Source organism: Trematosphaeria pertusa (genome assembly GCF_010094035.1).
Source record: "Trematosphaeria pertusa strain CBS 122368 unplaced genomic scaffold BU26scaffold_25, whole genome shotgun sequence".
NCBI classification, from domain to species: domain Eukaryota; kingdom Fungi; phylum Ascomycota; class Dothideomycetes; order Pleosporales; family Trematosphaeriaceae; genus Trematosphaeria; species Trematosphaeria pertusa.
In genome coordinates, this window is record NW_022987236.1 from 205222 (window position 1) to 224188 (window position 18967).

Genomic DNA, 18967 nt, shown 5'->3' on the forward strand with positions numbered 1-18967 from the left:
GAGCGTTGAGCGCATGGCTGACACCCGTGGCTGACCTTGCATGTGCATCATTGCGCTAACTGCAATTGGGGGCCCACGCAATGGCGAAACTACTGGCCGGTCCTGAATGCCGTCGAAGCGGACATGTCACCGTCTATTGCCTTCGCAGTCTGGATAGCGGACTGTAGTCTCGCCGACACCTCGTAGCAGACTTTGCACGACGAGCATAAGTTGTGATGAATTTACAGCCATGAACGAGGAAACACGTTCATCACGACCACTATCATCACTATTCTTAGCAGCACCATCTCAATCTATCTCAGATCTTCATCTCCAACTCCAGACATGATTGCCAACGCCAAACCATCCCCTCTACTCACTCTGCCGACTATTCGTCTCGACCACCTTCGATCCGGGGATACCTCTGAGAGCAAGAAGTTGATTGATGCCTGCCGTAACTGGGGCTTCTTCTACCTCGATTTGACCAGCGATGACGTTCTATGCCGGCAGTGGGAGGAGATGCTGGTCGCAATGAAGGACTACTTCGAACAGCCGCTCGACGTCAAGATGCAAGATGCTCGTCAAAGCGACAACTACGGGTACGAGCCTCAAGGAACCGAAGTAGGCCCCCGGCCGGACACAGTCGACGGATACGAATCTCTCAAGATATCGCGCCGAGAGTTTCTCAAGGGCTCCACCGATCTCACGACAGCCTCGGCGCTGGCCAAGACGGACTTGTTCTTCGACTTCTCGAGCAACGCCCACACCGTTACCATTATGATGCTAGAGAGGCTCTCTGACGAGATGGGTCTCAAGGGTGGCGACCGTTTCGAGGCTTTTCACAATGACAAAGTCCCTTCGCTTACCAATCTGACACTGCTGCGATACCCCAAGCACGACGAGCTGAAGGGTAGCAGTGTGGGTCACAACAAGCACACCGACATTGGCTCTCTCACCTTCCTGCTTGCCGGACAGTGGGGACTCCAGGCTCTCTCGCCAGATCAGGAGACTTGGGCGTTTGTAGAGCCTCGCCCCAAGCACGCCGTCATCAATGTTGGCGACAGCTTGCGTTTCCCTTCAAAGGGGCAGCTCCTTTCGGCAGTGCACCGCGTGATTCCGATCCACGAGAAGCAGCACGAAGATCGTTATAGCATCGCTTACTTCCTGCGCATTGCTAACGATACTCCCTTCCGCGACGCCGCTGGGAAGCTTTGGTCCGCGAAGGAGTGGCACGACTTCAAGTTCGATGCTTTCCGCGCCCCCGCCTCGCTGGATCCGGACATGCAGGTCTTGACGGGCATGATGGAGAGGGATGATGTGCATGTTGGTTATGTAGACAAGGCAGGAGCGGCGAACGCGGCAATCGCTACTTAGTGATGTGCATTGAAAGAATAAATAGATTGCATTTCTTATATACAATCGCTATAGCTCTTCATCCAACACCTTGATGCAAGCCTCAGCGAGCCAATGATACATCTCCAGCACATGTCTCCTACTCGTCCTCGAGTAGAGCAACACATAACCAATCCACCCCACACTCCTCCTGATAGACACAATCGTGCCCGGCTCTGCGTACATCTCGGCCCTAACCACATAGGGTTCCACGTCAGGCAGTGCCCGATAGACTCTCTCCCACAAGTCGTCTGGCACACGAATGTTGTCGCGATGGATGGGAACCAGACATTGCGCAGTCCAGTATTGAGCGCCGCCGCCACCACCGGCACTGCCACTGGGGAACGCATAAGGCTGTGACAGAGCCGCAAAACGCTCACCATCATCGAGGGCGCGAAGAAAGTGCAGTGCGCCTTGGTCAACGCCGTAGGCGAACAAGGTCGCCCATGTGCCTCCCGTGCCGGGCGGACGGACGTTGATTTCGACGAGGAACACGTCCGCTTTACCACGACGGTTGGCTGCGACACAAGGACCCAAGTCCAGGTCTAGAATCCCGTCACCGCGAGTATCTTGGTACTTCATGGACGGGTTCCGCATGCGGGCTTCAAGGTGGAAGACGCCGGAGCCGAAACCCAGCTTCAGGATGCTGCGGTGCAGAGAAGAGCGGATGACTTCGATTTCGTCAGGAGGCAGTAGACTGTTTGAGATCTGTACCGTCTCGCGGAAGGGGTCAGCAACGGTGGCATCGGTCGCGTCGGCGGCGCACGGAAAGCTATCCGTCACCTCGAGGAATTGGATCTCGCCGTTCCAGAGCATGAAGTTGGCGTCGAGCTCGGGGCCATCGACGTACGTCTCGAGCAAGACGAGAGCAATGGCTGGATTGGGGAATCCGTCTTTGAATGCTATGCGTACAGCTTCTCGCATGCTGCTTTCGTCCGTCACCTTTTTGACGCTTTCGGATGTGCCGCCACGACATGGCTTCACGACCAAGGGATACCGCAGGCTGCGGAGCGTCTCGGCCATGGAAGGATCATCTAGCCGCTCCACGCTGTCGATAGTGACTGCCTGGATATTAGGCTGGCTGACGAGCTCGCGCATCTCGTGCTTGAGGTGCGCTTGCCGCAACGCCACGGACGATTCTGTGGGCAGTCCAAGGAGCTCTGCCGCTTCGGCTGTCTGGATGACGTACGCATCCCAGAAGGTAACGATGCCGTCGAGGTGCTTGTCTTTCAGAGCCGCGACCAGCCGCTGTGGCAGATCGGCCAAGCGATTGATGTCCATGTCCATGGGAACGAACTCGTCGCGAAGGCTCTGATAAGCACTGTTCTCGAGCCAGTGCCCTACATTGTCCACGACCACGAGCGAAATACCGAGGGCATGGGCAGCGGCGAAGAAGCCCTGGGCGCTGTACATCTGGCGCTTCCGATCGGGGAACGGGCGCCCGGAGACTACTGCCACGCGGCGGGCAACGGGCCTGTTGGGCAGCAGCCAGTTGAATGACAAGCGGGCCGTGAGATCGTCCTGCAGCGCTTCATCGTGCGGCTGCCTTAGGAGCAGTGCGCCGGGAGAGCATGGCAGCAGCGCCAAAAGACACTTGGTGTCGTCAGTGCCGGTGGGCAGAGCCGGAAGGTGCTTGTCCCATCCTGCGAAGGCGATGACACGCTCGACAAACTGCGATTGCCCCACCCTGAGATGGAGGATGTCACTCCTGCACACAAAGCCGTGGCGGCCACGTGGGACCAGTATCACGGTGATCGCCATCTCGGTCGTATCTGCCAGCCCGTGCCCCTGCGCTTTGCCCCAGATGCCGCGAAACAGCGTGCCCAGAGGGGTATCAGTAGCGTCTTCAAAGGCGCCCTCTTGGGCTGCAGGAAGCAGGTGCAGACGCAGATCCAGAGCGCCGAAATGTTGCCCATCTCTGTTGCATCTCCAACGGCAATCGATCCTCGTGGGACCAATTGGGCTTTCACGGGGCGTGATCAGGAAGGTTTCGGAGATAAAGTCTTCCGTCATCGTTATTGTGGTATTGGTTGCAAAGTTGTCGATGCGTGCTGCCCTTGTCATCACTCTAGGTATACGATATATGGTATTTCATGCTGTCTGACCTCGCATATACCTCGTGTTGCCTATTTCGGGTTTGTTCGCGTGGCTGACTGCATATCTACTTTAACCATCAACATCCAATCAAAGCCTAGCAATGGGAACATCGCCTGTACGCTTTCCAACACACGCCAGGTGCAATAGTATTGAGCTTTTGCCCCGGCGTTATTCGATTATCCTCCAACACGCAACCATGAGCCCCCTCATCCTCCGTCGCTTACGCGACAAATTTTGGCCCGAGCCTCTGCCCCCTGTTAAGTCATTTGAGGGGCAGACAGTCCTCGTTACAGGTGCAACTGCCGGCCTCGGTCTGGCTGCAGCACTGCATTTCGCGACACTAGGCGCAAGTGTAGTCATCACATCGCGGAGTTTGCCGCAAGGCAACGGTGTCAAAGACGAAGTGGAAAAGCGGGCTGGTATCGTTGGACAAGGCAAGATACATGTCATTGAACTCGATTTGAGCAGATATTCCTCGTGCCTAGCCTTTGTCGACCGGCTGAAGGAGGCCACGGCAACGCGCCGTGGCCTCGACGTTGCTGTCTTGAACGCTGGCCTCATCAATGCCGAATATGTGCAGAGTCCGGAAGGCTGGTTAGTCCACGTTTAAAGCTTCACTCTATATTGCTCACTCATCCGTCCTCGCAGGGAGGAGACGATCCAGGTCAACACTCTGAGCACTACTCTGCTGGGACTGCTCCTGCTGCAGTTGATGAGAAAGCGACGCCCCAGGGCATCCAGGAAGCCACATCTGGTCTTTGTAACTTCTCGTGATCATATTGATCCCGACATCCGCGATTGGGCCCGATGGGCCACTGACGATGGCATATTGCGACATTGCAGCGACCGGCAAAACTGGCCTTCTCACCAGATAGAGCCAAACTACGCCAACAGCAAGCTGCTGTTGACATATGCCGTCGAAGAAATCTGCAAGAAGGCCGTAGAGCCAGATGGCAGGTGAGGAATGCTGTTCGCTGCCCCAGACACGAGGATTCTGTGCTCATCCTAAACTAGAGTGGGCGTTATTGTCAACACCGTCTGTCCTGGTCTCGTCTTCACTAGCCTCGGACGCGCTATTGCTAAAGGCTCGACATTGATGCAACTCGCAGTGCCCCTCCATGCCTCGGTTCTAGGCAAGTCGGCAGATTACGGTGCGAGATTTTATGTCACGGCGGCACGCACATCAGAGGATGAGCATGTAAGTAGCACTACCTTACGCACATTACATCTACCCCTTGTCTTCCAGTGGCTGAAACGCAATACCAAGGGTAAATATATCCAATCGCTGTTTGGGGAAGAAGAATACCGCATCTTGGCATTCCCAAACTTGAAGAGCGATACTGCGCTCAAGGTGAAAGCATTAGTCTGGAACGAAATCATCACTGAGATGAAGAGGGCAGTTCCAGTTTTGGAACAGCTTGAGGGTGCATAGTTTCCCTACAATTTGCACTCATTATCCCGAATGCATGCACCAGACGCGAAAAACAATCCGAATCCCACATGCCAATCCGAATGTTGAGATACGGACTTGCCTTCACGTGATACTATCTGCGAAGAGACTCTTTCTCGTGCTACTTTATTAGTTAATGCACCAGCAGCAGATTGCTCCGCGGCCTCGCCATAAGGGTGAGAGACCTCAAGACACCCGCACCACCAGAGAAGCCATCCACCGCCAGGTTGACTGGCGAGATATTAAGGGCTTGAAGAGGTGAATATGGTGTGCGAGAAGGTGGAGAAAGATGGACACGAATATTTGATGTACGAACAAGAAAGGGGCAAGGGCTCCAAGTCATAGTGGAGGTTGCATCTTACGAAATGCGTGCGCCTATTACACTGCTTCTTGTCAACGCATGTCCAATGGACAAAATTACGAGTTTAAGGCCATGAGCCGGGAAGACAAGCATTCAAGTGGAGACAACGTGGATAGTTGAAGGTAGATATGGAATAAAATTCATCAGACACCTAGCTTTAAAAAAAGTAAAACAAGCTACCATACAAACCAGTATCCCCCGCTACGCGTCGAACTTCGTGATGAGTTCATCAGCAATACGTTTGCCCATCGCCTCTAGCGTCCCCAAGCTCAACATGTCCAGAGTGCTAATGTCAAATCCAAACGTCAGCTTCCACCAGCCCCGCATCTCAACAGCCACCAATGAATCCAAGCCAAGATCAGCCATGTTCGCGGAAATTTCGAGATCGGTGTCATCTGCTAGGACCAGGCTGCACAGCTTCTTTCCGACCTCGATTGCTAGCAGCTCTATAGTCTCGGTGGACCTCAGAAGGCTTGGATCCTTCTTGACGGTTGCGAGGAAATCGCCCAATACATCGGGTGCGGAGCTGGTGACCTTGGTGCTGCCACTGCCCATGTTGTGGTAAACGGCGATCCGGACGTCCCGTTTCAGCCGAGAACTACTTCCTGGGCTGCTCAAGGGTATCGTTGGCGCTAGACCGAGTAGGAAGGTGTCGCCAGTTGTCATGTCTCGTTTGCGTTGGCTGCGCGTGGCTGGAGACATGAAGGCGAGAGGCAGAGCGTCGAGGAGCTCCGTTTCCTGCACAACACTCCAGCCGGTGCCATGCATCTTCTTGAGAAGATCCAGGTTGTCGGACAGGTAGCCGACGCCCTCCATAGCTCCCAGGTCGATTGCTGTGCAGGGAAGATTCTGACTGGCGCGATACAGCACAAATGCATCCAGGAACGTGTTGCCGCTCGCGTAGTTGGCCTGTCCGACCTGGCCAACAATGCCTGATAGCGAGCTGAACAAGAGGAAGAAGTCCAGCTCGCACCCACTCGCTGTCGTCGCATTGTGAAGATTCCAGGTGCCCTGGACCTTAGGGCGCGTGACAGCGTTCCAGTCCTCGACGCTCATCCCCTCAAACATCTGGTCGCGGAGGACCATGGACATCTGGACGATTCCCCGCAATGGCGCGACAGTTCCGTCTACCGCACGCACAACATCGGTGGGGTTGGTCACGTCTCCACGTACAAGCTGGACAGTGCATCCCATGCTTTCGAGCTCGGCGACAAAGTCGGCATCGTGCGTGCCACCGCCTGCACTCCGAGATAAGAAGGTGAAGTTCCGCGCTCCCCGCTGTGCCATCCACACCGACATGGAGCGGCCCAGCCCACCGAGACCACCAACGAGTAGATACGACGCCGCTCCGTCGAGCCCAGCGCCTATCTTTTTGGTAGCGTCGACGCTCTCGAGCAACAGCTTTCCTGAGGGGTCGCGGACCTCAATCACAATCTTGCCAATGTGCTTGCCCTGCTGCATGTACCGAAAAGCGTCCAGCACTCGAGACGCTGCAAACACTTGATCCACCCGGATCGGCTTGAGGTGTCCTTGGGCAAAGCAATCCATGGTGAATTTGAGCAGCTGGTTGAGAAGCTCAGGTCGTTCTTGTCCCATGAGGTCAATGTCGAAGCAGCAATAGTTGCGGTTGGCCAGGAAGGGGCCCATGTCAAGTCGCGCATTCCCCAAAAGATCGCGCTTCCCAATCTCCACCATGGTACCCCATTTCGCAACACACTTCCAAGTTGCGTGCAGAAGCTCTCCAGTAAGCGAGTTGAGCACCACGTCTACCCCCCTTCCACTAGTCTCGCGCAGCACGTCATCAACAAAGGAAGAGTCTCTTGAGTTGAATATGCGGTTTCTTGGAATGCCATAAGTGTCCGTCAAGTACTGCACCTTCCTCTCGCTGCCGACGGTGGTGTAGATCTCGACGCCGAGCATGCGGGCTACCTGGATGGCAGCAAGCCCAACCCCACCCGCGCCGCTGTGAATCAAAACTGACTGGCCCTTAGAGAGACGCCCAACGTCGCGAAGACCGTAAATGGCAGTGACGAAGATGAGGGGAATGGAGGCGCCCTCGACAAAGCTGACATGTTCAGGCAGCATCTCGTAATGGGTTTCGGGGCTTGTCGTCACCGTGGAGAGCAGGTTGGATGCTAAGGTAACGACACGGTCGCCCACGGCGAGTCTAGTTGCCTTGGGGCCTACACGGCGGACAACTCCAGAAGCTTCGTAACCAAATGTGGGGTGACGCCCGGGGATAATCTGCATGCCCACCAAGACGTCTCTAAAGTTCAGCCCGGTGGCATATATCTCGACCTCGACCTCGTTATCTTTTGGAGGGGCCGAAGACGTGACTGACCAGGTCAGCGTGTTAAGACGGCCTGGGTGCTGCTGGGTCAGAGCAGCCTCGTCTGAGTCTTGCGACACAAGCAGTTCCTCGTCGAGGGAGAAGGGGAAGATGCGGTTGACGAGCGTTTGGCCTTTGTGGATGGCATATTCAAGATCAGGTCCTAGCACACCGTCGTCTTCTCTTGTCTGAAACTTGCTCACCACATTGGCCACTGCGCTTGCCCCTGCCGGAGACACGACCTTGTCTGTCTCCAAAATCGCAAAGTCAATGGACATCTCCGAACGGAGCGTCCGCGCTAGACCAACGACTTGGGCGTACCTCGGATCGGTGCAGCCAACGCTGGAGAGTCGCGTCACCCACAACAGGCCGCCATTTCCAAGATCGCGAAGCAGGGATTTGAACTGAACAAGCCGGACTGTGTCAGTGTCCTCGAAAAGAGGTTGCTCCTCCTCAAGGAGTGCAACAACGTCCTGGCCCTGTGGCAGTGTCTGTCCCAGTGAACGGCGGTCAATAGCATAACCCCGAGCCTCGAGCTCGCTCGAAATAAGACTAGGTCCAGATGCACTGCGATCGCTCACCAGCAGCGTCACTCTCTTGATTGGCGCTTTGGGGGCCTGTGGGCGTGCAAGTAGAACACTGTTCGTGTAATGCTCCGAGCTTGACTTGACGCGCTCGACGTCGGAAAAGCCAGCCGCTGCGAGGGCTTTTTGCCATTCCTCTGCGCTCATGAAAGGCTCGGCAGCGCGGCTCAGATCCTCAACGTCAGACCACCAGCCTGGCTGAGTGCCCAAGGCGAATTTGGCCCACAACAGCCCGGGTCGGGGTTCCTGCAAAAGCAACCTGCCATTGGGTCGTAGCAGTTGGCGAAGGTTTTTTAAGCTTGCTTGGATATCGTTGCCTGTGTTAATGACGTTTGTGGCGATGATGAGATCAAATTGTTGATATTCAAAACCCTGCTCCGTCAGGTTTCTGCTCACATCTAAGACGGAAAATTTTGCGTTTGGAACGCCCTTCAGCCCTTGTTTGATCGCGTTCACCTTGCTGAAGGATGCATCCGCGACAACGAGCTGCGAGTACAGAGGCTGTCCGTCAGCGCGCGTCAAACAACTGACAATTCTTGATGTCTTGTCCCCAAGCCCTGCGCCTACCTCGAGGACGCTGACGTTGGGCTTGGTGTGGGCGATGCTCCGGATGTAGTTGCTGTTGTCATGTTCTCCAAGAAACGCTATCAAGCTGCCATCGTCGTTCATGATCTCTCCTTTCAACACAGATCCGATAGAGCTAGAGATGGCGGCAATAGCTGATGCTGCGCGTGCGGCGGGGGTAGCTTCGAGTCTCTTCACCAGGGTTTCAATATCCTGTGCCAGCGTGACTGCATCCGAACCTCCAAGCTCTGACGACGTATGCTGAAGGAGCCACTCCTTGTACTTGACCAAGTGTGGTGCGTGTACGTCGAGGTTTCTAGCAGCTCCGCTGGCGAGAGAAATGGCTAGTCGGGCGAGCTCTTCTAGGAGAGGAATGCATTCTTCGTGGCTGAGAGGCTCTTTGATGAGTTCGCTGTTGTTTTGGAAATCAATATGGGGAACCCATTCGCTTCGAGCGGTGATGGAAGTTGTGCCCTCGTCGCTCACCACCGGCTCGTCAAAAATGTGGCCGTGGGAGCCAGAAACGCTCAAGACCTTCTTCAAGCTCGCACACACCCAGCCATCGCCGATATAACCCTCGTTAGAAGGTTCGGCTGCGGTGAAGATCTCGAGCTTATCCTCGGCGCTGCGGAAGATTGTTATAAGCTCAATCTTCGCCGCTACCATTCGTCGGTAGTCACGGCCGATACCTTTAACGATTGAGCAGCTCATCAGCTGAAAGTACGTGTCCAGGACGACAGGATGCATATGGTATTGGGCCTCATCTCCCCATTGATTATTTCGCATTGTGGCCGTCCCTGTCATGGACGTCGTTGATGTCCTGATGTCTTCCAAGGTATTGAAGGTGGGGCCATAATCAAGGCCCGCCCGTCGTACTGCTTCATATAATTTGTCACTGTCGACTTTCCTCGGTAGATTTTTCAACTCCACGTTGTGTGCCAGCTGGCTGTCGAACGTTTCGCCTCGGACATCGCCCGTGGTGTGCTTGGTCCAGATATGGCCATTGTACGAGGATATGGTAAACTCCCACCATGTGCTAGTCGAAGTGTCGGTCAAGCGCTCGCGACGCAAGGTAGTAATAACTTCTGTAGGGGCCTCGCCATCGATCACCAAAGCGTTGTGCACTACAAGGTTCCGAATACTCACTCCGTCGTCAATGCCACTCACTTGACGCCCAGCCTCGGCTGCCATGGATGCAAATCCAGCAAGTGGGAAGACAATAGACGCTGAGAGTTTATGATGGGCGATCCAAGGCGTAGTTTTGGGAGAGAGAAGATTCCGCCAAATAGGTTCTAGGTCCGTGCTCGCGGTTACCTTTGAGCCCAATAGGGGGTGGTGGACGTGTTCTCTGCCCAGCCACTCTTTGGACATTCGCGACTTGTACCAAAACTTTTGCGAGTGATCCCACGGATAACGAGGCAAGCCAGCGACGAGAGAAGCGGGGGCGGTGATGAGAGCTTTGAAGTTTAGAGCAACATGTAGCGTGTAGAGCTTCCCGATGGCCTGCAGCAAGTTCTCGGCGCTGTTCTGTCGACGCACCAGGGATGCTACGTAGGCAGCGTTGCTCGAAGCAGCCGTCAAGATCTGTCTCACTGGTCCTGCAAGAGCTGAATGCGGGCCAAGCTCCAGCAAGACCGGGTTCTTGATGGTTGTGGACTTGAGGATGGCCTGTATAGCAGCCTTGAATAGCACCGGGCGTTCGAGATTGGATTGCCAGTAATTGGGACCCAGCTGGCTGCCCTTGCTGTCTCCAAGCAGTTCGCCCGTCACACTGGAGAAGAAGGGGATCGTCGGGGGCCTGCCCACGACTTGGGCGTCGACCAAGGCTTGATGGTACGCTTCTCCGAGGGCTAGCATGTGGTTTGAGTGGTAGGCCTTCTCCACCTTGAGCATGGTGGCTGGTATGTCCGGTTGCGCTTGTTTGATGCTGGCTACAACGTCGGCTAGCTTGTCGGCATCGCCCGAAAGCGTCACACTGCTCGGTGAGTTGTCGCAGGCCGCGATGACGCCGGGAACGAGGTACTGCTGCACTGCTTCCCAGCCAAGTCCCACGGCAGCCATTCCGCCGCGCTCCGTCCGGCCCTTGGTGGAGGCTCCGCGGTGGAAGGCCACTGCAATGGCTTCTTCGGCGGTGAGGGCACCTGCGGCGTACGCAGCTCCAATCTCGCCACTTGAATGGCCGACCACGGCTTGAGGTTTGACACCCACAGAGGCCAGCATTTCGACGAGGGCTAGCTGGAGCGCAGTGCAGAGCGGCTGCGAGAACTCGGCCTCGTGGACACGGCTGGTACGTGGGGGTTTGAGGAGCTCGTCTTTCAGGGTCCAGTCGGCGCCCAGGCGCTTCAGGTGGGCGTCCAGAGAGTCGATGGTGCGGGCGAAGGTGCGGTTGGAGCGCACCAAGTCACGTCCCATCTGCGGCCATGCGGCGCCCTGGCCGGTGAAGACCAGAACGACATGGGGTTCCAGCGTCGCACCCTTCTTCGCGGACGTGGACAGCGAAACGCCTTGCTCGAACTTGGTGGGACTGACCACTGCAAAGGAGCGGTGGGAGAGGTGCTCGCGGCCGTTGGCAAGCGTGTAGGCAATGTCGGCGACAAGATGGGTCGGCGTCTCGAACAGGTTCTCGTAGACGCGGCACACGTCCTTGAGAGCCGGGGCCGTGTTTGCGGAGAACAGCAATAGTTGGGGCGCATCTTGCGATGGTGCATCTGGCGATGGAGACGACGGTGGCATGAAACGCACGGGCGACTCGAGGATGGCGTGGGCGTTGCTGCCGCCGATGCCGAACGAGTTGACGCTTGCACGCTCTTCGCGGCCCTGCGGCCATGGCGTCGGCTCGGTGGGAATGTGCAGCTGCGCGCGTTCAAAGGGGATGCGCGGGTTGAGCGGGGCGTACTTGATGTTGGGCGGTATAGTCTGAAGTTGTCAGCACACAGCACACAGCACACAGCACACATCCCGGGTCGTCAACATCACATCACGTGCTAGTTACATACACGATGTTCCAACGCCAGCGTGGCTTTGAGTATAGCCGTCAGCCCGGACGCAGCCTCGGAATGGCCCATGTTCGGCTTCACGGTGCCGACGTGAACGCCCACATGACCGAAGACATCAGCAATGGCAGCGCACTCGATTGGGTCGCCCGTCACAGTCCCCGTGGCATGGCACTCGAACAGCCCCGTCTTGCCCACGTCCTGCAGGCCCGCCAGCGCGTAGGTGCGCCGGATCAGCGTCGCCTGTGCTGCCGCGCTGGGCATAGAGGCAGGAATAGTCCGGCCGTCTGAGTTGGCGGCACACCCAACGACGACAGAGCGGATGGGGTTGCCGTCGCGGAGCGCAGCGCATAGTGACTTTGTGTACACGGCCACAACGCCCTCGCCGCGCGCATACCCGTTCGCATCCGCTGAGAGACTGCGGCTGGAGCCATCGGAGCTGAGAACGCCCTGGCCCGACATCGCGCCTGCTGCTCGAGGTGGTGCGCGAGGCGCTGCACGATGCGGGCACGACGGGCTGGGCGGGCACCAACACGGGCGTCTACGTTGGGTCCTTTGGCGAGGATTGGCACGACATTTTGCGGCGCGAGGAGCTGCTGTCCAGCCTCTACGCCCTTGGCGGCAGCCAAGACTATATGGCTTCGGCACGTGTTGCCCACGAGCTGGACCTGCAAGGGCCGAACATGACGATCCGCACGGCGTGCTCGTCGTCGATGATTGCCCTGAACGAAGCCTGCGCCGCCATTGCCAAGGGGGACTGCGAGGGCGCCATTGTGGCCGGCAGCAACCTGATCCTAGCGCCCAACATGTACAGCGCTGCTGCGGGTCCAGCAGCTCGAGCTCGGAACGGCCCATGGCCGTGAAGGACGTGTCGAGGCCCGCCAGGTCGACCGACTCGTCGAGGAAATAGCCATATTCGCTGCGCAAAAGTTAGGAAACGTCTTAGATGCAGTTCGAGCAGCGGCACTTGCACATCCACGGTGCCGGGCCGCTTGGCAGCTGAGTAGTGGCCCGCGATGTTGTAGCGGCTTTGCGGCACGCGGCAGCGTCCGTCGCCGCCCGCAATCAGGAAGTCCCACAGGTCTGCAGGGGAGCTGACCCCACCGGGCAGTCGGCATGCCATGCCGCAGATTGCAATGGGCTCGAAGGTGCCCTTGGCCTCTGTGGTGTGGCCATTGACGCCGTTGGTGGCATTGAGATGGGTGTCGTTGAGACGAGTGCCGTTGAGATTGGCATCGCCGTTGAGCATCGGCGCCATTGTCAGGGATTGTAAAGGTTGGTACAACTGAGGAAAGTCTTCCAGGCGTTTGACTCTCTCTCTCTCTCTCTCACTCTCAAGAGTCCGATCAAAACCACTACAACAAAATTGACACTCTTGCTGGCAGTCTGCCCATCTCTCTACCCGTAGCGATGTCGTGACAGGCTCGCTGTCAGCCATCCCTTCCTCCACCGTCACCACCATGCAGTCACTCACACGGGGACACGCGAATTGCGCATCGTCAGCCATCGTCCTGTCAGCCAGTCTCACATGCGGTCAGCCACTGAGTAGCATTTCGCCTCGCATTGACCTGCCTGCATATACGTCTCAGATTTAGTTCGAACAGGGGCACTTGCACGTCCACGGTGCTGAGCCGCTTGTTTAGCAACCCTCAACTTCACACCGTACTGCCATCGACCACCATGGTGTACTACAAGGAGTTCTTCCAGGAATGGGCGGCCCACCAAGTGCTGCGCCGCCCGTCGATGAAGCAGAGTGAGCCGGCCTTCTACCGCAGACTAGAGCAGGCTCTGGATGTCCACCGTGAGAAGGGCGCCCTCATCATCCTGAAGCCACGCTGGGACGATAGCGTCATCGATTTCACCTCGAGCGACTTCCTCTCTCTCAGCCGCTCGGGCCGCATCCGCAATGCTTTCATGGAGGAGCTGGGCAGCCTGGGCGACGACTGGCGTCTCAGCGCTTCAGGATCCCGCACCCAGTACGGCAACTATGACTATCTGCGACAGGTCGAAGACGAGATAGCCGCATTTCACAACGCTGAGACGGCGTGGGTGTGCCACTCCGGCTTCTTCGCTAACATCAGTGTGCTGGAGGCCGTGGCGCTGCCGGGCGACGCCATTGTGTGGGATGAGCTGTCCCACGCAAGCACCGTCGTTGGCCTCCGAGTCAGTGTGGCCGCCCACAAACTCTCGTTCCAGCACAACAATCCAGACGCTTTGCGCGATGTCTTGACCCGTCTCAAGACCGACGACCCCGCTTTTGCGAGGGGGGACAGGTCGGTTCTGATCTGTGTCGAATCTGTCTACAGCATGGAAGGCGACATATGCCCGCTCAGAGAGATGGTGGCGGTCGCTAAAGAGGTGTTTCCCACCGGAAATGCCCAGTTCATCATTGATGAAGCCCACAGCAATGGTATCATAGGCCCAGATGGCGCCGGTTTGGTGAGTAGCAACTTTTGCGCCGACTTCTCTCGTGACTAATCCATTCCCTCAGGTCCAGATGCTAGGGTTGGAGAATGAGATTGCCATACGAGTCCACATGTGCAGCAAAGCTTTGGCATCGACGGGTGGCGTAATCCTTTGCAACAAGACCGTGCGCGCTACCCTCGCTCACTTCTCCCGATGCTTGACATATAGTGGCGCACCTTCAGTTCCCATGGTCGCTTCTATTCGGGCTGCTTATCAGTTATTAAGTAGTGGTCAGACAGCAAAGGTACGTGTGTACTATTGGAGCCAGGGTTTCATGAATCTGTAACTGACACGTCGACTCTTTTTAGGAGCAAGGCCAGCTTCAAGCCAACGTGAGATACTTTTTCCAGGCACTGCTGGAACACCCCGACTGGGAAGAGGCCCTGGATGAAGGTCTCTTATCTGTTCCGCTCGCCGAAGAGTGGGAGGAACGCTCCGTCCATTCGCACGTCATACCCATCAAAGTACGCCCTAGCCACGAGGCCCATCTTTTCGGCCATCTGCTAATCGCCAACATCAACGCCTACCCCATCTCCTGTACGTAACCCAGGGGTACGATGTGACTACCACTGCTATCGCGAAATGCCACTTGAGTTCAACTAGCACTTGATTGGTGTTTCAAAGCTTCCTCCTCCTATTCTCTCTCTCTCTCTCTCTCTCTCTCTCTCTCTCTCTCTCTCTCTCTCTCACACACACACACAAAGAACTATGCTGATCTTGTACTGGCCGCGTTAGATCCTACTGTCCCTAAAGGAACGGCCCTGATCAGGCTTGTATTCCATGCGCATAATACGAGAGAGGATATTGATTACCTGCTCAACACCATAGGTGCATGGGCTATCGAAATGCTAGTCATTGAGCGTGGTGAGTCGAAGAATACGGTTCCCGCGGCTCAGCGTCAATTCCTGGCCTTGCAGGCGAATGGGTGGAAGTGAACGCTTCCTTCATCAGCTCAATATAAGACATCTGTTTCTTCTAGAAAATTCATGCCGCATATCTTTGCCTTTAATCTTGTTAGACGTCTAAGCACGCAATCACATTCCATGTAGCAAATCAGTTCCCAAAAACTTACTGCATCCTAACTCGTAAACAGATAATTCACTGTGCGCGTCGAGCAAACAGTATTATAGCGAGCAGGATACGCGCAATTCTACCACAGTAGAGGCCCTGTGCTCCGGCCAATTCCGTGAGCAAGGACCAGAGATGTGGCATCTAGCCATGCTGTTAGACCGCATCTTGATCGTGGCAGCTCAGTCTCGACTTACCGAGTCCGGGCCAGCCTCGACCTGTTCGGACAAGCTTGACTCACCCGTTGTCCTCGAGTAACTCTGGGAGTTGCATCCCTGGTCACGTAGCAGCCACTCAAGCGCAGAGATGAGATTCGCCGTCTCACTTTGCGATGGGCTGACTCCTGGCGCCTGGGACACGCGCTCCATATCGTCGACACAGAGCGACACTGCTGCTTCCGAAACGCTCTCGTGGAGCCCACGAGACTCCCACCGCGGCCACTGCCTACTACTCTGCTGCAGCTCGTGCAGCATAGCTTTCAGACGATGACTGCGGCTGACGCACTGCACCATGGCGGGGACGCTGCCCCATTCAAACCGCGACGTGTAATAGGCCACAGCCACTTCTTCAAAGTCCTGGAACCCAGCTTGGCGTATTGCTTCGAGCACCATGCTGAAGCGTGGTGTCATGTCCGCTGTAGAAGAGGTGCTGGGAGCACGCAGTCTTGCTTTTGCCGACGACGGCTCGGATGTCGCGGGCGGGAGGTCGCTGGGTGGGCTTGTGTCTGCGCTCATGCTGGAAGCGAATGCGCTGTCGCCGAGGGGCATCATCGAGCGGCTGTACGGGCTGGATAGGGTCGAAGAAAGCGGTGGCGGCATGGGCGGCAGAGACGAGTTCGACTCGACCATTATCTGGGCGCGTAGAATCTCTAGGTGGCTCGAGCATGGACCATCTGTGGAGTTGCAGGTGCAGTGCATAACCTTGAAGCTCTGGAGCGTGAAGCCTTGCTGTGACACGGTGCTATCGTTTTCCGCGGGCAGGCTCAGCAGTGAGTCCACGTGCTGCCACGGAGGGTCGCATTGTAGCAGATCTTCGGCCATTATCATAGCGCCAGGGCGCGGAGAGGTGGACGTGGGACTCGGAACGACTATATGACCAATGGTAGAAGTCGCGCTGGCCTCTGCGGTCGCGTGCTGTGGAGAGTCCGGGGGCTCCTCTGCGGCCTGTTGAGTCGATGTAAATTCCCCTTCGGCGTTTTCGCGAGCCTGGCGGACTTTCGAGCCTAGAGTCGACCATTAGAAGCATGATCTATACGTGATTGCCTCCGGGGTACATACGGTGCTTGCGTTGGGAAATTCTGTTGTGGAGTCTGAGACGCTCATCAGTGCTGGCCATGCTAAGTTCTAGACACGCGTATTCACCGTCTCAGCTCTACCGCTCTCGGACTCGTCGACCGACCAGACTTTCTGGGGGCTTTTGGGGACTTCTTAGCTGGTCCCAAGAACATATATTGGTGAATTGGCAAGTCAGGAGGCATGAGTTGAGTGATGGAAGTAAGGGGGAAATGGCTATATAACGGACCCAAGAAATCGTGTGAATACACGGACCAGATCTGGTAACAACATGCTATGCCGACTGCGGTGCTCGAATATGAAAGACATCACTAGAAACATTCATTGTACAGCTCAAAGGATTCATCTGCGAAAACTGGTCATGGATGCAAAGGTCAGCCAATATATGTACAGGTGAGGCGTGGAGCGATTTCACCGCTCCCATAAGCGCTCTTCACCAGTACCCGTTATCAGTCGTGTTGTTATATTGTAGGGCCGAAAATGGCCCTGTAGTGTCTGTTCGCCCAATCCGTGAGCTGGAAGTTATTAGAAGCATTCTTGTGCAGCCTGTGAAGAGGCTAGGCCTTTCCCCGTTCCCCGTTCCCTGATTTCTCTCCCGCATGCAACGCCTCGTTCCTGCATGACTGAGATACAATGCAGGGGACGATGGAAGATACCCTCATGCGCGCTCCTCACTGCCCTTTTCTAGCGTATGAGATTCGAAGTTTTGCTTTAAGAGTGGTTTATGGTTTGGTTTCGTTTCAGGCTATTCTTGAAAGTATGTCAGCTAAGAAAGGCAGAATATTCAAACAATTGGCTAAGCAAAACACGCCATGTTCGCTCACCGTTGGCATCACGCCATCACGCCGCCCCCACTCGCACCGTGCCGCACCGTCTCGCACCGTCCCTTGCCCTACCCTGCCATGCAATAATGCAAGAGGGATCCGAACTAGCCACGACACAGAGATGGTACCTAGTATCCCAAGTGTAATGCTGTAGAGAGGAGGAAGACGAGGGAGGCAACTCCGCATGCTCATGTACTTGCAGTATCCCAACCCTCAACACTACGAGCGCTGCTTCCGTTACCCATTAGATGATACGACGAGAGACGTCCGCATTGCGCCCTTCCGATAGTCCTCGGGACCAGAAATATCATCAAGATATTTGGCCTGTCAAACCGCCCCCGCTGCCGCCAAAGCCCCATTTCCGTCGCCCGGATGTTTGTGCAGCCTTGGCCTTTCCTTTCCTCGCTGCCTCAAGCGGATGCTCTTGTTCCCACCCTTCATCAGCTTCGTACGCCGCGATCGCTTGGTCAAGGTGGTAGTCTGCTTGCTGCAAGTACAATAATGCTATATCGTATCTGCATCGGGGAGCATTGCTCGCTCTGATCAGCCTCGTTCACCGGGAAGCAAGAATAGCGGCGGGATAGTGCTTACTCTGCCACTTTGCAGGCCACCATAAACTTCCTGACCTTTCCTTTCCGTATCTCCTCCTCTTCGCCTTCTATGGGCCTTGGACTTAGACTCACGCCGCCCTTGTAATGCTCGCCCGGAATCAACACTGTTCTACGCGCCGCTAGGAGATGGTCTGCGTACAGCCCGTTGATTCTTCGCAGAGCATCGGCGGGTACACCGTATCGGAGGGAAAGGGAGGCTATGGTGTCGTCTTTGGGATCCACAAAATGTAGGACGTCCGGCGCGTCCTCTCCATCCCCACCTTTTGCCTTCTCTGGCAGCGGTTGTAAAGAGTTATGCGCTGAATACGGCGATGGTTCGTCGTCTGCTCGCACTCCAGTTGGTGGCGAGTATGCAGGAGGGTCTCGCAGACCTTGAGGCAGCGGAGTCGGTACGATGGATACCTGACAGAAAGGGCAATAGGTTGCAAAGCGCGGGTTATCGGTTATACATCTTGCGCAAATGGCGCGCCCGCAGCATTCGAGGCGGCGCTCGTACTGCGTCGGTTTCTCGGTCTTCTCATCGTAGGTTGGTGGTATCGAGGACAGCAGTGTGGCGCAGGTGCAACAAGCTTCGGACATGATGTTGCTATGCGTGCGAGCAGGATAGATGAATTCTACGAGAGAGGAAGTCTAGAATGAGTGGTGTAGATTCGTAGGTAAGAGATGGAGACAGGATAGTACGTCATGACTAAGGCTGTTAGCGAAGCCGTGACTTCACGCGGCCCTGGTATGAGATAGGGTAATCAAAATGGTGGCCGCGGAAGCTATCAATGCTATCCCCAGCAGGCTCAAGGCCGTACGAGCAAATAAGAATGCGTTTTCGTGCTACTAGTAGGCCTCACGAAGACGCCCAAGAGCGAAGTGAAGGGTCGGCGCACAGGCCACCTTCGGCCCGTCTCATTAGCCGAGCCCACATCAGAATTGAACCCAAGTCAAGCTCGAACTTTTCCGCATCGC

At 56.1% G+C, this 18967-nt stretch overlaps 8 protein-coding genes across 8 annotated transcripts; 3 read left to right on the plus strand and 5 right to left on the minus strand.

Annotated features, from left to right (window-relative positions):
* Positions 1-324: 324 nt before the first annotated feature.
* On the plus strand, positions 325-1353 carry BU26DRAFT_611020 (Clavaminate synthase-like protein; the record flags this gene model as incomplete). Its single annotated transcript, XM_033836029.1, has 1 exon — positions 325-1353. One exon carries the CDS (start codon positions 325-327, stop codon positions 1351-1353), a length of 1029 nt encoding a protein of 342 aa, XP_033676169.1.
* A 48-nt stretch (positions 1354-1401) lies between these two features.
* Positions 1402-3395, minus strand: BU26DRAFT_586322 (uncharacterized protein; the record flags this gene model as incomplete). Its single annotated transcript, XM_033834651.1, has 1 exon — positions 1402-3395. Exon 1 carries the CDS (start codon positions 3382-3384, stop codon positions 1402-1404), a length of 1983 nt encoding a protein of 660 aa, XP_033676170.1. The 5' UTR covers positions 3385-3395.
* Positions 3396-3664: 269 nt separating this feature from the next.
* Positions 3665-4900, plus strand: BU26DRAFT_511618 (NAD(P)-binding protein; the record flags this gene model as incomplete). The annotated part of the gene is made up of 4 exons (XM_033827318.1): positions 3665-4062; positions 4117-4425; positions 4483-4666; positions 4715-4900. The coding sequence occupies 4 exons, from the start codon at positions 3665-3667 to the stop codon at positions 4898-4900; spliced, it is 1077 nt and encodes a 358-aa protein (XP_033676171.1).
* Positions 4901-5401: 501 nt separating this feature from the next.
* BU26DRAFT_525367 (uncharacterized protein) lies at positions 5402-12068 on the minus strand. The gene is made up of 2 exons (XM_033830490.1): positions 11753-12068; positions 5402-11672 (listed from the first exon to the last, which is right to left on the minus strand). The coding sequence occupies exons 1-2, from the start codon at positions 12011-12013 to the stop codon at positions 5481-5483; spliced, it is 6453 nt and encodes a 2150-aa protein (XP_033676172.1). The 5' UTR covers positions 12014-12068; the 3' UTR covers positions 5402-5480.
* Positions 12069-12380: 312 nt separating this feature from the next.
* On the minus strand, positions 12381-13007 carry BU26DRAFT_611022 (uncharacterized protein; the record flags this gene model as incomplete). The annotated part of the gene is made up of 1 exon (XM_033836030.1): positions 12381-13007. One exon carries the CDS (start codon positions 13005-13007, stop codon positions 12381-12383), a length of 627 nt encoding a protein of 208 aa, XP_033676173.1.
* Positions 13008-13207: 200 nt separating this feature from the next.
* BU26DRAFT_182313 (8-amino-7-oxononanoate synthase) lies at positions 13208-15232 on the plus strand. The gene is made up of 4 exons (XM_033820397.1): positions 13208-14188; positions 14241-14459; positions 14524-14752; positions 14951-15232. Exons 1-4 carry the CDS (start codon positions 13430-13432, stop codon positions 15148-15150), a joined length of 1407 nt encoding a protein of 468 aa, XP_033676174.1. The 5' UTR covers positions 13208-13429; the 3' UTR covers positions 15151-15232.
* Positions 15079-16880, minus strand: BU26DRAFT_611024 (uncharacterized protein). Its single transcript, XM_033836031.1, has 4 exons — positions 16645-16880; positions 16561-16592; positions 15481-16505; positions 15079-15427 (listed from the first exon to the last, which is right to left on the minus strand). The coding sequence occupies exons 1-4, from the start codon at positions 16758-16760 to the stop codon at positions 15314-15316; spliced, it is 1287 nt and encodes a 428-aa protein (XP_033676175.1). The 5' UTR covers positions 16761-16880; the 3' UTR covers positions 15079-15313.
* An 829-nt stretch (positions 16881-17709) lies between these two features.
* Positions 17710-18589, minus strand: BU26DRAFT_572027 (uncharacterized protein; the record flags this gene model as incomplete). The annotated part of the gene is made up of 2 exons (XM_033834201.1): positions 17710-17914; positions 17991-18589. 2 exons carry the CDS (start codon positions 18587-18589, stop codon positions 17710-17712), a joined length of 804 nt encoding a protein of 267 aa, XP_033676176.1.
* Positions 18590-18967: the final 378 nt, after the last annotated feature.

What these genes read in the sequence shown, in the direction of transcription:
- BU26DRAFT_525367 (XM_033830490.1), bottom strand. Translation starts at nt 12,013, where the DNA reads ATGCCCAGCGCGGCAGCACAGGCGACGCTGATCCGGCGCACCTACGCG. An exon ending in CGCTGGCGTTGGAACATCGT is followed by an intron (nt 11,673 to 11,752) that starts GTATGTAACTAG and finishes TGACAACTTCAG; the next exon opens with ACTATACCGCCCAACATCAA.
- BU26DRAFT_182313 (XM_033820397.1), top strand. Translation starts at nt 13,430, where the DNA reads ATGGTGTACTACAAGGAGTTCTTCCAGGAATGGGCGGCCCACCAAGTG. An exon ending in GCCCAGATGGCGCCGGTTTG is followed by an intron (nt 14,189 to 14,240) that starts GTGAGTAGCAAC and finishes CCATTCCCTCAG; the next exon opens with GTCCAGATGCTAGGGTTGGA. An exon ending in GTAGTGGTCAGACAGCAAAG is followed by an intron (nt 14,460 to 14,523) that starts GTACGTGTGTAC and finishes GACTCTTTTTAG; the next exon opens with GAGCAAGGCCAGCTTCAAGC.
- BU26DRAFT_611024 (XM_033836031.1), bottom strand. Translation starts at nt 16,760, where the DNA reads ATGCCTCCTGACTTGCCAATTCACCAATATATGTTCTTGGGACCAGCT. An exon ending in AGAGCGGTAGAGCTGAGACG is followed by an intron (nt 16,593 to 16,644) that starts GTGAATACGCGT and finishes TGAGCGTCTCAG; the next exon opens with ACTCCACAACAGAATTTCCC. An exon ending in AATTTCCCAACGCAAGCACC is followed by an intron (nt 16,506 to 16,560) that starts GTATGTACCCCG and finishes GGTCGACTCTAG; the next exon opens with GCTCGAAAGTCCGCCAGGCT.